The sequence below is a fragment of the Fukomys damarensis genome, unplaced genomic scaffold (assembly GCF_012274545.1).
Source record: "Fukomys damarensis isolate Sample0158 unplaced genomic scaffold, DMR_v1.0_HiC HiC_scaffold_29, whole genome shotgun sequence".
NCBI lineage: Eukaryota > Metazoa > Chordata > Mammalia > Rodentia > Bathyergidae > Fukomys > Fukomys damarensis.
Window position 1 is genome coordinate 23,154,894 of NW_022900941.1, and position 17,333 is coordinate 23,172,226.

Consider the following 17,333-nt stretch of genomic DNA (forward strand, 5'->3'; position numbering starts at 1 on the left):
TTTTTGTACCAGGGATTGAACTCAGGTCCTTGTGCTTGCAAGGCAGGCCACGGAACCGCTGAACTAAATCCCCAGCCCGACAAGTAATTCTTAATACTCAAAGCAATCCCCAGTTACATTGCAGTAAATAAGTAAACTATAAAGACTGTCAAAGATATGCATTTTTTCAACAGCTGATATTTTCTTAAACTATAGATAGTTGGAAGGTACAATGACACAAGATACCAAGATTGCATTCTCCTATCAATTCTGCAACTTGGTTGCTGAAAAAGAAATTACACATATTAAGAGCATTGCTAGACTGTGAAGATTATGTTCTCTAGCAGAAGCCAAAAACAAAACCTATATAGAATATTCATGAGGAATTTTTACACCCTAACACTGTACTACTCATCAACAATGTTTGGTAGGAAAAGAACATGTCTGTAATTTGGGTAATGAAAATGCATCAGAGAGTCCTGAGTTTCTTTTCTATGGAATTTAATCTCCACTTCAGTGATGATCCTGAAAATATAAGGGCTACAAATACTGTAATTCCATTAAATAGGGAAATATTTTGTATGGGCAGGCCAAGAGACCAGAATAACAAAGGCAGAGTGAGTAGCTTTATAAATTCTAAAAGAAATTAAGTAATACAATCTGATTATAGAGAGGAGTGCTTGCCCTCTAGCAGTATTTGAATAGCTAAAGCTGTTTTAGAATATTCTACTTAGTTGAAGTGGAAACACTGATGGAGAGAACACACCTAAAGAGACTTTAGAGAGCTCCCCAAACAACTCTTTGAGGTCAATACTACAGCAAAATTAAGAGTCAGTCCTGAATAAAGCAGCAAAACCAGTAAAAATATCCCATTCTCCTTTGAATCTTTGTCAGTCTTCTGACTACCGTATTGGTTCGCAACATTCTAGTACCTCACTGTTCTCTAAAAGGTTAAAAAATTGCATAAGCACCAAGTCTGTTTTTCTGCCACTTAGTATTTACCACAGTGTTCAAAATTTCATCCACATAAGTGTAACAGGAATGAATAACAAATCTGAATTACTATGCTAGTACTGATCTAAAAGGCTCACTTCTACACTGCTAGCTGAGAGCTTTCACATACCAAGTCAGCAAGTGCCATTCACAATCAAGGCGCAATGAGATGATAAGTGATACAGGAAATACTTTTTGGACCATTGAAAAACAGTTTAAAAAAAAAACCTCTGAATGGTGGCTCATGTATCAGTCATTCCTTGGGAATCCATTCTTAGCCAGATATAGCAGTATTCTGAAACTCTGAATTCTTTGACACAGTATTGTCATAAAATATTAAGGTTATTAAAACCTAATTTGTGACCCTTCCTAAGAAGAGATGTATTTCAATGTCATGCTTTTAAAAATATAACTAGAGAGAACATTCGAATAATCAATTCCATATCAATGAGATGTTCTAGACAGAGAAGTTCTCTCTCACTATACAAGAACCTGCTTTTCTCCCATAAACGGAATAAGCCCTAACAGCAACCCACAGGTAATTTTCTACCTCCCAAAGGAAAATATAAATATCTAAGAGAAGATACTGAACTGTTAAACTAACTTTAAGATTTTGAATAAAAAGGCACAGGAGGTTATATTTTCTTTCTCTAGTTTGTCTTTTTAAAAAGTACATCTAAGGAAGGAGAAAGTAAAGTAGTACGAAAACTTTCCTTTCCTACTCTAGTTTTGGTGCTATAATTCCATGGAGATTATGATTACTATTCCTACAACTAGGAGTTCTATTGTCTAAACACTCCCTTTTTTCTTCATTTTTCCCTAATCAATGAAAACCAAAATGTAAGCTATAATACAAGTTATTTAATGTGCTCTATTCTCAGTGCTATAGTTGTTTCATAGGAAAGAGATACACTCTTTCTTAAGGCATGACTTAATATACGGCTCTGGCATAATGAACATAAAGTTTAGTGTTCTTTTTATTACTACTGCTTCACTACAATCTGTAGAGTCTTTGTGGTTGGATTTTGTGCTTTAGGTTTAAGTTCTTGCCTTTAGTAAATAGGATATTGAAAAGTATAATACAGTGAGCTTTAATTTATCAGAAATAAAAGCACAGTTTACCTCTTCCACTATTACTGGTTCTACAAGAGCCTGCTTTCAGTTCTGGTTACCCACCTGCTACATATGTTTCTAAAGCAAAATTGGCTTAAATCAGTTACACGGCAGAAAGCTCAATTAAAAAAAAACTATATTTCAAATTGGCCAAGCCATTATTAGAAATCTATTCTCAAAATAAAAAGTAAAAACATACAGGAATTTTTACTGGGTATCCACAAATGGCTGTTTTCAACTTCCTTCCCAATTAAAGCATCTTAACATTTAATTAGAAAATTACTAGCTATTATTGCCTATTGCTTTCCAAAGTAATGACTGCTAACTCATGATGATCATAATTTCATGTCTTCTGCTATGATATAGAATTGTTCAAGTATGTATATCTAAAATTATTTTTAGAAAGTGTCTTTTGCAGACATCCTTTCTTTTAGCAAATACTAAGAATTAAATATACACTGAGAAGTGTACAGTTGGACTAGATTGTCTTTCAAGTCCTTTTCAGCTCTGAAATGAATGGATATAATATTTCAGCAGTAGGAATCAATCTTACTAAGTGTAGAAAATCTGCTTTATGTTAATCAGTAGAAATGACAAGTTTCCTGCCTAACATTAATCTCTTCTCCCATCAGCCACAGTGCCAGAAATCCCCTCCCTCTAGTAAAATTACTTCTTAAAGGTGCTCTTAAGGCTTATGAATATTATTTGGGTTCAGGCATTATATTGCAAAGGTGGAATAACCAATTAATTTAGATTGATTTATTTAATTAATAGGACTTGTCACACTGAAAATAAACAGCTATGGCATGCTTTGGAGTGCAATTGAGACACCACAATATTAATTTAGGCTGAACCTCTTTAGCTCCTTTATAATCAGGTTGCCAGCCAATTAGCTGCCTGATCCCGTAAAACGCTACTCTTCCCAGATTTTTGATTCCATCATTTATCTGCTATAGTCTTCACAGAACCCACTTCTTCAGTCTAGTTTTAGGTTATCAATGCATCATTTCAGCTTGATATTTTTATTTTCTTCTAAATCTGGAGACATTTTACATAAATGCACTCTTAAATTATCCTTTTCTGGCCTTCCCTGTTTCCCACAATCCCCAGCAGCTGAAACCTCTGGATGTCGGCCTTGATTTGGAGGGAGTATCTGTCTGTAGTCAAGCAGAATAAAATTGTAGATAAAACAAAAAGAAGGGGTCATTCTTAGTCACTCATCCAAAAGCAGGAATAAGACTAGACACAAATGTGGTTTAATTTACAACCTTTTACTAGCAGTAGTTGCACATAAAACAGTATTATATGATAACAAATTAATATAATATATACAATATAATAACAATTTTCACAGTTTTAAATTCTGATTCACAAAGTAGAACCGTATGGATATTCAAAGCCAAACTTTCCTCTGGTCCATCTGCTAGAAATATGAGAAAACAGAAATGAAACCAGTAATTTTCCTCTTGAATTTTACAAGTGTATTGATTCAAATACACATGTGACCTTTAGAATTAGTACTGTTATACAGTTATGCCCATAATACTAGAAACTTGTTTCCCTTAAACTATAAAGTACACCAATATTCCCATGGGAATTCTGCCTTCTTCAACCTCTCTAGGACTACTGTTGTCAAGCTAAGGACCCAGAAATGAAATTATTTATATGTTTCATTATCAATTCCAGAGTCACCAAATTTCCCTGATGTAATAAGACATTATCATGTATCATTCCTTTCTGGTATCAGTCTATTAGCATCAAATAACCTCCTACTGTAAAAAAGAAGTGCTTCTTTGTATAGAATTTATTACATTATGCTCTCCCAGTGTAATCAGCAATATTGTGTGGATCAATATAAATAGCAAAGAACAAGACTTTTACTTGTTTAGTCCATCAATATTTTAAATCAAAACTCTCAGTAGTGAGAAAAACTGGATCATATAACACGAACTGGTCTTTCTCAATGATTGCATCCCCAAAACAAATAGGGCTTCCTCACCAAGTCAGTAATTGAAAGAAGTAAAATAAGAAATAAAAAAATGCTTCTTTCTTTGTGATTTTTCCATATAAATAACTTTGCTAAATAATTAATGACACTATCTCAAAGAAATCATTGAACAGAAAATGGTGTTTTGTATAAAGAGCCTATAGCAGCAGCTTGCTGAGAAAATCCAATGTTTCACATAATATGACTTGAGAAAAGATAATTCTATCCCATGCTTAAATTAACAGTTATTAGTAAGGGGAAGGTTGACACTTAGTAATTTTCTACACATCATAATTTGAAGATGGATAACACAAAATCAGATTTAAAGGAAGTCAGAAAAAACTAGGTGGAATATCATGTTACATGTGAGCCTATGGTGTTCTGGAACTAATTCAACTTGCAAAAAATTAAAATTCTCATATTGTTACTAGTATATCTCAAAACTATTGCATTAGCCAATCAATAAATCAATAATATTTACTGAGTGTTTAATGTAGGCTAAAAAGTAGTTTCAAAACATAAAATTCCATCATAGAAAACTACAGGACATTTTTTAGTAATTTTAATTAAAAAGACAGTTTAGTCTTTCCTTTTTCTCTTGCTCTTATCTCTCCCTTTTGTTTTACCTCCATCTGTTATGTCTCCTTCTCTCCCTCATTTCCTTCCTTCCTTTATATAATGTTGGAGAAATCATGTAGTAAGAAAACAAATATATAAATGAGTTTGTTTCAAATGATAGTGCTATTCAAAAACTTCAAAATAAGGTAGTGAAACAGGGAGAGTACATATTTTAAGCAGAATAGTTAGGGAAGATCATTTTACATGTTCATATTTCAGCTGAAAATTGAGTATTAAAACATTGATGTAAACATTACCAATAAACATATTGTAGGCAACAGATAAATAAACAAACAAACAATAGCCAGTGGATTGACTTCAAAGTAAGACACCTATACTATAAGAAAGAGAAGGAAACCAGTGCGGCCAGTGTTGACCCTGGCCAAATGGAGTAAAAAGAGATGATCCTGGAGGGGTAATGGCACCAGATGACTAGGCCCTCATTGTGCTATGAGTGGTGCACACCGCAGTCTCAGAATGAGTGAAAACTTTTGAGAAATTTAAGGAAGAGAATAACATGATCTGGTTTATGTATCAGCAGATCACTTTATTATGTGGAGCATTAATTTTGGAGGAAAAGCAAAGTCTGTTAGGAATATTTCAAGAACTTTTGTTAGGAATATCCAGAAAGGAAATGGATCATTCAAATCAACTAATTCATCTCTCTTGAATAAGCTTTGCTAATTAGAAACTTCCTACTACAACAAAAAAAGTTTATAATAACCAGTGACAACTGCAAGAAGTGTTCTGGATACCCAATTATGGAAGAGTGCACTAAAATGAAGGAAAATTTCTAATGAAAGGGAATTTTAGAAAGGAAACAAGAAATTTTGAATAGACAAAACAGCATAGCTTACCATTTTTGGCCTTGCAAGACCTGTTGTTTGGCTGCATAATGTAGCCCTCCACACACCCGCAGGCATAGGATCCATGGGTATTTATGCAGGTCTGGCTGCATGTACCATAAACAGAACATTCATCTTGATCTAAAAGGTAAATTGGCATCATTATAAGCAGCTTTATTCTTGGAAAAGTTATTTCTCCTTGAAGAATATTGGTAATTGAACTTTGGAAGTATGGTAGTATTTTTAAAAGAGCTGACAACTAAAATCCTTTCAAAACCACACTAACTGAAAGCCAAATTCAATATTGTCTGAATAATTACCAAAATATGATATCAAATTTAATACCAAATCATATATTATAAAGCAACATTTATCTGTATTTGTGGTGGGCAGGTGAGAAGTCCTTGGAATTTTTAAGGTACAAAATGCATTGAGATAAATATTTGTTGACTTTTTCACTATGTTAACATAGAATTAGTCTAGAAACATAATTTTTAAGTCACACATTAAATAGAGTGTGAGACACACTATATATTTCACACTCACTAATTTTAGAAGTGAAAACTATCAAGAATTATGAAACCCAGAATTTTAGTAAAAATTCATTTTAATATCGGAAGTCCTCCTGCTATCAATTTGTTTCATTCTCTCTGTGTAGCTTCTTCCTCTATCATCTAGTTTAATACTCCATAAATAGCAGATATCCAGTGATTCTTAACAGATGAGAAAAATAGATGTTCTCTCAGAAGTTAACTATGTAGACAAATGCAGTCTGTCCTATGTACTAACCACTGCACTAATCTCTGATTAAAAAGGAATTGCAAAAATGTATGCTCTCCCCTTACATGAGACAAGTCTAGTGAAATATTACTATGATGCTAAGCATTTTCTTATAATAAAGCATACTCTAGTTATTACAGAAACAGAACCCTACATAAAGTTGTTAGGGAATGAAGTCGGAATATTATGTAAAAACTTTACTACTTCAATGAATTTAAAGAATAATCTAGGTTTCTTAGATGAAAAAATAAGTCAAAGCATGACAGAAGATGGAAAGGAATGTTGCAGTAAAATGAAGTAACACATAAAGGGCACTGGGATAGCATAGAGAGAGCCACAGAAGCATAAGGAGTCAAGTGGAGCGAGGGAGTGCAAGGGGAAGTGGTAAGAGATTAGATCATAATGTACTTTGTATGCCAGTTAATGAAGTAATTTGTATGCTAAACCAAGGAGCAGTACATTACACATAGACATTAGGAAAGTATGAATTAAATGATCCCTGTGATCAGAAGTATATTTTAAAATTATGAACATAGATAAAAAGAGCCATTGATGATTGCAGAGAATGGATCCTGGAAAATTAATTATGTGCAAATTCCATAAAACAAATTGTATTTTGAAGCATGTTTTCAATAGGTAAGGGACAATAAAAATGGAGAAAATGAAATGAACTCAAAAGTTTAAGAAATAGGATAGACTTCTGGGCATAGTGGCACACTCCTTTAAGCCCAGCAGTGGGGAGACTGAAGCCAAGGATTGCCACAATTTCAAGGCCAGCTTGGGCTACATAGTGAGTTCAAGACCAGCCTGAATGATTTAGCAAGACCCTTTGTCAAAAGGACAGGAAAAAAAAAGTAGAATAGATAAGTTTTGGAAAATGATTAGTATGACAGAAGTGAACTGTGAGCCTACTTTGAAACAGAAAATATAGGTAGAACAAAGTTGAGCAGAGATATCAGGGAAGGGGCAAATGAGTTTGATTTTTCTATGTTAAATTTAAGGTTTCCATACAACATTCTTGAGAAAATGTGTAATAAGCAAATGGACATATGGGACAGGTAATAAAAGTATCATGAGATGTGCCTAGATTATTTGGGTGTTAATAGCATATACACAGTAAATTAAAAGAAAAAAAAAGAAGTTTGATTTTTTCCATAGAAACAGGAAATGAAGGAAAAAACTGGCTGGGGAAAAACATTACCAGATGAGCAAAGGTCAGACAAGAAAAAGGAGTCCATGGGTCTTCTGTATGGAAATATTGTGAATATTCTAAGGAGTAAAAAAACTCCTTAAAGTGTGTCAGTATTCAAAAGAGTTATACACAATGAAGACATACAATAAATATAAATTAAAATTGTCATTTGCATTTATCAACTGGGAAACTGGTATACAGATCTTGGCATAATGTAGAGCTTCTGTGTTGTGACGTAAAACCTTCTCACTGCAAATTTGTAATAAATTCTACCACATACATAAATTGCCTTAGCTAAGTAAATTTTACTCAGTAATTTGAGGGACCAATAGGCAAAGAGCTGAGTTTTAATTCAGGTCTATTAAGAATAGATGGGAGAAAGGTCACATATAAGCACATATAATCTCAAAACGTTACATAAATGGAAGGAGCACATAGTGAAGATAAAAAAAGATATGAGTTCTGGGAAACTACAAATGTATTCAGAAAACTCAACTTCTGTAGGGAATAAAATTCAAGATCTTAGCCCATTTTAACTGGACCTTAAGGGAAAAGTATTGTTTAAAGCTACTTTACTTAAAGTATAGAATTGGAAACAGATAGCAGTGGATGGAGGAGTGAAGCAAAGATAACTGAGAAAGTAAATGTGGTCAACTGTTAATGATCATTGATAACAAAGAACTTGCGAGGCAGGAATGATGGCTATCAGAGGATGCAGCATCCAGGAAGAATTTGTGTTTTAAGTGTTTCTGTTTTTGTTTTTCTTTTAGTATTGGAGAAATGGGAACATTTATTGACTATGATGTTAGACATTAGAGAAGTAATGTTTAAAAATATGTAATAAAAATTGACCATCTAAGTTAAGGCAAAAGTTCATTTGGGTAGAACTTTAAGCATCTATAGAGAGAAAAAAAATGAATACAAAAATAAACTTCTGAAATGACAGCAAAAGAAGTATGAGACAGTACAATTGAGAATCATGAGAAATAAAGATAAGTTAAATTAATAACAGATGCTATCCAGAAAATTTGTTTAGAAAAATAAAGCTCATGAGTTATGCTAAGTGGAATCAATTAAGAGGACATATTTTAAGAGAATAAGAAAGACTTGGAGTGAAATATGAAAGGGATAATTGAGGGAGTTATAACAAATATTGACTGCTCATATCCCTCCAGTGTTTAAGTGTGTTTCTATTCCCATGTGGAGGTTTGACTGGGCCTGCGGCTCTGCAAGGCCCTTGCTCCTCCCATGAGCATCCAGTTGCTCTTAGGGTAGCTGCAAGACCATCCAAGGTGGAACCAGCTCTGGCACACAACCAATTTACCCTGGGAAACTGCAGAATACTTCCTGGCTTATCATCTTGGAGGATTTTTGTCACACCCTAAAGTTTCAACAACACTTTGTTGTAGCCTGCTTGATTCTTTAATTTTTTCTCTATCACCTTTCATTGCCACCAAGGTGGGGGGAGGGAAATCATCAAATTCTTGAAACTCTGTTTCAGAGTTGGCTTCTGGGAAAACCCTAGCTAATAATGTAGATTACTAAGGGAAAGCAAAAAGATTGCTGAGCTGAACAAGAGGCTACTTAATTTGGAAGGCTATGCATTTGTATGGAATGAATTTGCATTTATTTTAAGATTTCTTTATAATAATCTGCAGTTATGGATAGCTCATTTGAAGTAAATACTTTATGGGTTAGGAAAAACAATGTTTAGAACTAAGTCTACCATGATAATGAAAAAAAATTTTGTCATGCACTTGGTAAAATCTAGCCCCTGGTTGAAGTAACGATCCTTATATTTTGACAGATTTTTCAAGGTTAGTATTATTGGTTTATATTTCAACTTTTCTGATATGATGTTGTTATCCTGAAAAATCTATGATTAATGACTTCTTTTGTTCTTTGTACTTAGAACATACTGCCATGACATTGATAAAATTCCACAAAATTGGTCACAGTGAAATAGATACATCATGAGTTGTGATCCTGCCATCTCTTCTCCTCATCCTACTTCCCCTTCTTTTCCTTTCAGGGCAGAGCACTGACTGTAAGTACTAGAAATACAGTTTCAGGGACCTATAAATGATTCTCAGATGTGGTCATCAAAGAATACAGAGAAAATCTCCTTTTCCACTGATGACTTCCACAATAATTGCCATTCAATTCTTTACAAATCTTCAACAGAAGCAACTGACTATGGCTGTGCTTATGCATTTCATTAAGAGGAAGTCCAAGTTTTCAATTCAGTTCTAGCCATGCAGAAGCAACAGCAAATCTTGATTGCTACAGGAGTAAGTTGTAGCGAATGAGTAAGAATCATACAATACAGGTACATATAAAGTGAGAGGGCTATTTTGAACTACACATTGCAAGCATATACAACGGCATATTTATATGTGGCAGCATTTATTTCAGGATGACCTTGATGATGATTTGGAGTTTGCTTTTGCCCATATTTTTTCATAAATGTCCAAAATTTTATGTGACTTTAAGGGTTGGTTTAAAACAGTGTAACACAAGTATAGAAGCATCTGGGTCTGTTAAGTAATAATAAATATTCTACAACATTTATATTATTCACAAATCAAATAAACAATACACTAAAATTTAAGTCCCTATACCTGAAAAGCCAGTGATTCTCTTCAGGAGGAAAATAAGACAGCTCAGCAGACCAAGTTTTCCTATCCACTCTATCATTGAGAAGATGTGTGAATTTAAGCAAGTCAATTAACATCTCAGGATCTCACTTTGGTTGTTTTTGTCATCAAGATTTTGCCTTAAGGATTCTTTCAACTTTAATATTCTACATTAAGGTTACAGTGACAATTCTAAAGCAAAGGTGTGAAATAATCAGCAATGCACAAAAGCTTTGGAAAATACTCATGACTTGTTTGAGCTATGAATGCAGCTATTCCCTGATTTTATATACATAAAACTTTATATATAAAAAATATTTAAAACCATATATAAAATATATGTCACATATAAAAATATTCTATGTACTATAATACATTTAAAATATATAGACAGATGGATTCTAAGTACCACATAAAAATAATGTGTGCAACTTCTAATATGTACTTGTTTCGGATTATATATATTTGGAGTCAGTAAAATGGAGAAGTGATAGAATTTTTCAGCAAGGTACAGGGAGTCATTATGATATATGTGTGTGTGCGTGTGTGTGTGTGTGTGTGTGTGTGTATGACAGAATATATATTTATTTACATTCATTACTACTGGTACTAAAAGAACTAGAACTGCTGGAATTATCAATGCAAAAATTATAAATAATATTATATGATTAATAATTGCAATTTCAATTATTTAATAATCTTTCTAGTAGATGACAGTATATACTATATTTAACATTATTTAAGAAGTCACAAGAGCTGGGGATTTAGCTCAATAGCTCTGCCGCCTGCCTTGCAAGCACAAGGACCAAAGATCTGTCCCCCATACAAAAAAAAAAGAAAAGAAAGAAAAGGTAGTAAAAAGAAGTCACAAGAATTACATACAATGTGTTAATAGTTAATGAAAACATTTCTCCTTTTTCATATTATAGATATGTTTTTCCACTTTTTATATTATTATTATTATTGTGTATATTATATTATTCTGGTTTTTAAATTATTGCAGCATATATTGAAAATTGATTTATATAAATTCATATGTAAGTCTATATTTGGGAGATAAGTGTGAAGTTTTAAATCTAAAGAAACCAAAAAAACCATCAATATTGAATGCAAAAAATGATAAGTTTTCAGGGAGGCCAATTTCTGTTAGCTAAACTTGTAAAGATTTTGATCAGTTCCATACTATGATTCTTAAATGTTACCCAAAAGCACATTCTCTGGAGGATTTATACTTAGTATGTGGCACTAAGGAGGTGATAACTCATAGAAGGTCTTAGGTTATGGGGAGGATAACCTTGAAGGGGATTATGGGACTAACTCTTCAGTTCTTTCTTTCATTGTTTGCTATGAGGCAAACAGGCTTTCTCTCTCATTTATTCTCACCAAGATATAATGCCTTGTCACAGGCCCAGGAGCAAGGGTGCCAATGCACGTGGGACTTTAACCTCCAAAACTGTGAACCAAATAAACCTTTACATCTTTTATATTAATACTTTCAGGTATTTTGTAACAGTAATGGTAAGCTAGCTAATACAAATAGAATTACATTTTAAACATACCTTTACAACTTCTCCCATCTTCTTTTACCTCAAAGCCATCTTCACAGTAACATCTTGTGTTGTTTCTGATCATTGCACATTTATACTGACAGTTCAACTGCTGGCAACTGAGTAACAATTCTGTAGAGGAAAAATGTAGTTTTCATGTTAAACTATATATAGTATATTATTTGAATTTAAATATTATTTAGTACATAATATTTGACTGTTCTCACAAAATGCTTTGGTGATTGATCCAGAAAAGATAGGATACCTGTGCCTTTAAAATACAATATTTGTATCTGTTTGAAGTATTATTAATAAATTTAAGATCAATCTGTTTGATCCTCCACTTTTTTAGCTTATTACTCTGTTCAAAGTCAAAAATCTTTTCAAATTCTGGTAAATTGAATTATTTCAAAGGAAAAATGTCAACTCATTGGTTGATATCAGTATGCATGCCTTTTATATCTGACATAACAATTGATTTCCCATCTTTTTCAAGCTTGTGTTGATTTAGCAATCCATGTGTAAGTTTTTTAGCAATCAATGTAAATATATTCCATTTCAATAATTTATTTTTTATTGGTGGGAAATATTGTACAAATACTAGGCATAATATATTTCATTATATTAGAACTCTTTCAGAATAAATACATCATTGAAGTAAATGTTAGTAAATCCCAAGAGCAAATTAAAATTCAATGTAATGAGTGAGTGAAACAGAGATAAAGTGACAGGAATAAATATGCTGCAAAACAAATTATGACAGGAATAAGATTTACTAATCTAGAACAATATTTGGATAACATGCATGACCAATTTTATTGTCTGAAAATAAAGCTATTAATTTATTATAACAATGCCACTGTCTTTTCCTTTTTATATTCATTTTATTGGAGCATTTAAGGTACACAATGTAATGACATTCATCATTGGAAATTTGCACCTTTATATAATTCATCTTGGTTCATATATTTTCCCTTTTCCCAGGGAGAAAAAGAAGTATTTTGAAGACTAAAGTTAAAAGATTCAACATATGCTGTTATTTGCCATGAGTAGCCTGGGCTTCAGAAATGAATTATAGTAATAATTAAATGAACAAAAAAATCCAATGTAAAAAACAATCTGAACATTTCAAACTGAGTACTAGGTATTTATAATTATCTACAGTATTTCTCTAGTTCAATTATTTTCAACACTCTATATATATCTACTCTTCTTAAAACTCCACACTTCCTTAATATTCATACATTTGTGATCATCTTGCTTCTTCTTTGAGAATCAATCAGAAGAGATTTTTCTGGGTTTAAACTCAATTACTGCTAATCTATGCATATTTTTGTTCCCTTTGTCTTCAAAACTTAGTTGAACTCAAAATGAAAGCTCTAACACTGCATCCTGGCATACATCCAATCTCCTCTCACATAAGCAAGTTTATCGCTCAAGCTGTGATCTATTTCCTCTCTTATTCCTCATTTTTCCCATTTATATCAGGTCAAGGTTAGCAAACTAATGTCCTAATCCATTATTTTATAAATTAGTTTTCATTGGATCACAGTCAGACATTATTTATATATTTTCTATGGTTGCTTTCATATTATCTCACGAATTCTATGGCTGAAAAAACCCAAGAGACTTCTACAGCCTTTTAACAAAGCTTTGGAAGCATGTATTAATTCATTCTTAGTGCTGAACATGCTCTTGCTTATCTTGAACTTACAAACAGAAGCTCTGGGTCTCACTTTCTTAGCTAGACTCTATGCCTAATTTTTCCATTGCTCTTTGTAATTAAAAAGAGAAAAAGAAAATATATCTACCTAGCCTCTTTCTTTTCCTCCATTTCTACCATAAACCAATCCCCATCAAACTTTTATCCCTGAAAAAAGAAAAAAAAAAAAAACTGGGCGTGGTGGCACAAGCCTGGTATCCCAGCACGCAGGAGGCTGAGGCAAGAGGATCGCTGTGAGCTCGAGACCAGCCTGAGCTACATAGTGAGTACCAGGTCAGTTTCAACTACATAGTGAGACCCTGTCTCAAAAAACTAAAAAAAAAAAAAAAAAAAAAAAAACAAACTTAAAAAAAAAAAAAAAAAAAAAAAAAAACACAGCTTTTAAAAGTTTTTATCTCTGTTGCTCTAGAGAAACTGTTTATGCAAAATCTTTAGTAACTGCCAGGTTGATCACGGTGCCTTACTTTACCTTCCTTAACCATTCTGCAGCATTTGACAGCTGATAACTTTTTCTGGTTCCTATTCATACATATGTCTCTAATGTGCTATGCTCTTAGTCACCTCCTATTTCACAGCCTCATGCACAGTATTCTTCTTTCTACTATCCATATAATGTTGAAGGGCAGAAATCATGATGTTTTCTTTTCTGCCTATATTCCACTTGTAGATTCAGCATGTCTCATTACTTCCTATTTTACATACCTTAATAGTGAATTGCACCCTCTTCAATTTCTGATTTTCACCACTCCAATTATAACTTGTTTTAATTAAATTCCTTTGTTCTTGAATTACTTAGAATAGTTTTGTTTATTTTTTATGTAACTTCTACCAATGTGTAAATCAATGACATCAAATTCACAGGTTACAATGTTGGGTTAATGATAAGAATATAGTAATATAAATGATAGTAGTCTTCGTGTATAAAGACCCTGGATACAGCCAATAATTGTACTATTAATAAAAATGTACAATAATATTTTCTTTTTAAATTTTGCCCTTTCCCACTAAAAATACAGCTACACATTAAGAAACTATTGGGCCGGGGACTTAGCTCAATGGTTCTACCACCTGCCTTGCAAGCGCAAGTTCCCAAGTTCAATCCCTGCTACAAAAAAAAAAAAAAAGACACATTAAGAAACTATGATATGTTTAGTCTTCAAAGATGTAAATTCTTTAAAGCCTTGTATTTTACAGAATAGAAAACTAGTAGTTGATAATGAATGCGAGACTGTACAGTAAGTATATAACAGAAGTTGCTTTCAAAACTAGGTCATTCATCATAACTATAAGGCTGCACTCCTAACAACTACTCGAATACCCAGTGTACAATCTGGGGATAGCTGTAACCATAATATAGGCTTTAGTTAGTTAATTAATTTATTTTACTTTTGGATTTTGGTTTGGCATTCTAGATTTAGTAGTTTACTAAAGTTACAAAAATTTTTCATAAGCTTTGTATTCAATCAATAAGTCAATATTAGCTTTGGTGTAAAAGGAAACAAGTTTGGGTATCATCTCTGATCAGGTAAAATAGATAATTTAGTCTATTTTTTACTATATTTATGTTTAATAGCTAGTAGCATAATGACCACAGAATTGAAAATTTGGGTTTATTTCTAAAAAGAAGTTTAGACTAGAGATGTAGAAATGGAAGTAAAAAACACAAGATGGAACCTGAAATCTAATGAATAAAAATTGTCTCTTCAGGGAATTTTTGAGATACAAAACAAACAAACAACTAAAAAAAAAGAAGGATTTCTACAAGTGAACATGAAATAGAAGATGCGGGAAAAAAGAAAAGTGAAATAAAGAAATACATTTGTAGAGCACCTAGAGAGTGTCACAAAACCTAAGTAGAGCATCCATAGAAATAAACTGAAAAACCATTGTTAAATACTTTGAAGACAATAAACAGATGAAGCCTAGGTAATGCACTGGATTTCCCAATAGAATCAACAGAGACCTTTCAAAATCATCGCAGGGGAGCAGTGAGGACAGAATCAAATGTTATAAGGATTTGGAAAAGAAAGAGGAGGCAGGAAAGTTTACTCCCAGAAAAAGATTTAGATGTAATTATACATAGTTATGTAGCATAAAAAATTAATAAAGGCAGGGATGGGGATTTAGCTCAGTGGTTCTGCAACTTGCCTCGCAAGCACAAGATCCTGAGTTTGATCCCCAGTACCAAAAAAAAAAAAAAAAGCATGAACTAATCTATTTGGTCTCCAATTTAAGGCACTGATTAATATTAATTCAGAGATTCAAATTTACCATTTCACCATTTAATATAAGCAGCGCAACTACTGCATTTTACTGTCTCAATCCAAAAGAGAAACTCTAACTGCACCTAAGTTTATCTCTCTACTAATCCTAATGTTGAAATGCTTGCAGGATAGAGAGTGAATACTGAAAAATACCAACTAGGGGGAAGATAAATGACTGAAAAGGGAAAAATACATTTGAAAGGCCAGAATTCAAACACTATTTGGAGTGAGAGGTGGGAATATGACAGGTAAATAAAAACAAGCAATGGAACAAGGACAACCTAGCTTATGCTTTATTGGATTTATCTCACGTGAGGATTAGTGTATGTACCTAGAGATTATAGGAAGATGATTAAACATTATATATATTGTGTAAAAATGGTAAATATTGATTCTGCTAACAGATCATGAAGAATTATAAAGAACAGCATGAAAACTAAAATTTAAAATTTGACTTGACTGTGAAAGCAATACTAATTATTGTAAAGTTATCTATTTGAACTGCTTAGAATATATGCCTAATTACATGCATCACTGTAATGACTATGTACATAATTAACAGTGCATCAGATTAATGCTAGAAAGCTTATTTTAGTACAACAGAAAATTTGGTACTTGAACATTAGTTTTCACAGAGTGCCTTTCATGAAGCAGAATCGCTGGATCATGTAATATTAATACAGGTTTGGATCTTGAACTGGAGTAGGAAGATTGCTAATGCCTGAGGGATGAAATATCCCTGAAGCACAGCTTTTGTGGGGTCTGTGTGGAGTAAAAACACAGATATGTAAACATGGTTGGTCTCCAATCCTCACTCTTCAGCATTATGACCAACTATAACTGTCTCTGATTAAACAAAAAGTTATTATTGGGTACAATAGAAAAAAGAAAAGTGAAGAGATTTTATAAAATACAAGTTAGTTTACAAGTAGTGGGTAGCTTTAAGGCATCTAAGCTTCTAACTATTCTTTGACTTAGTAGTAAGATAAAAAAATAGATTTCTAAATTTGGATTACTAATAAATAGTAAGATGGGGACAAAAATGAAAAAAAATTCATACAGTATCTTGGATTTCTTTTATCATTTATCTACTTTTCTGAGTGATATTAGACTATTATGTTATGACTTTAAATTGTAGATCTAGAATACCTTAACTCTAAAGCTCATTTTAAAATGCAAGGGTATGAGAGTGGCACAAAAGAGCTAACTGCTTATCAACCTAGTTTTCTTTTCCTGAGAAATTAAAAAGCTGGTATATTTCAAGTTGACTTAGTGTTATATCTGATTTTTAGTTAATGTATTGCAAGTAGAATTGCTTTGTGCCACTTTTTCTCTTGACTCCTAAAATTTTCTGACAGTCTTCCACTCTTCCTTCACTTGTCAGACATCTGGGTACAGGAGATCCAGCAGACAATTCCTAGGAGCTTGGGGTGGCAGAAGTCCTAAAAAGCCACGCTGACAGGACATAAGAACTGTTATGATCTGAAAATGATCACAGTGTGTCCTCTAAAGATTTATAAGTTGAAATTAATCTACATTTTGAGAAATTAAAGAGGACAGAATCTTAAATAGCCACATAATACACAAAGGTATAGACTCCAAGAATAAATTTTAGTAATTTTATGAGAGAAATTAGAACCAGGAAAAAAGCACATT

General features: G+C 32.7%; 1 protein-coding gene across 2 annotated transcripts in view; it reads right to left on the minus strand.

The window, feature by feature from the left end:
• Lrp1b (LDL receptor related protein 1B) overlaps positions 1-17,333 on the minus strand; it is a 1,779,190-nt gene that overhangs the window by 960,835 nt on the left and 801,022 nt on the right. For both annotated transcript variants that reach the window (XM_033757153.1, XM_033757154.1), the window contains exons 4-5: positions 11,703-11,822; positions 5,548-5,676 (exon numbers count right to left, since the gene is read on the minus strand). In XM_033757153.1, coding sequence (XP_033613044.1) covers positions 5,548-5,676; positions 11,703-11,822 — 249 coding nt within the window. The remainder of the gene's footprint in view (positions 1-5,547; positions 5,677-11,702; positions 11,823-17,333) is intronic.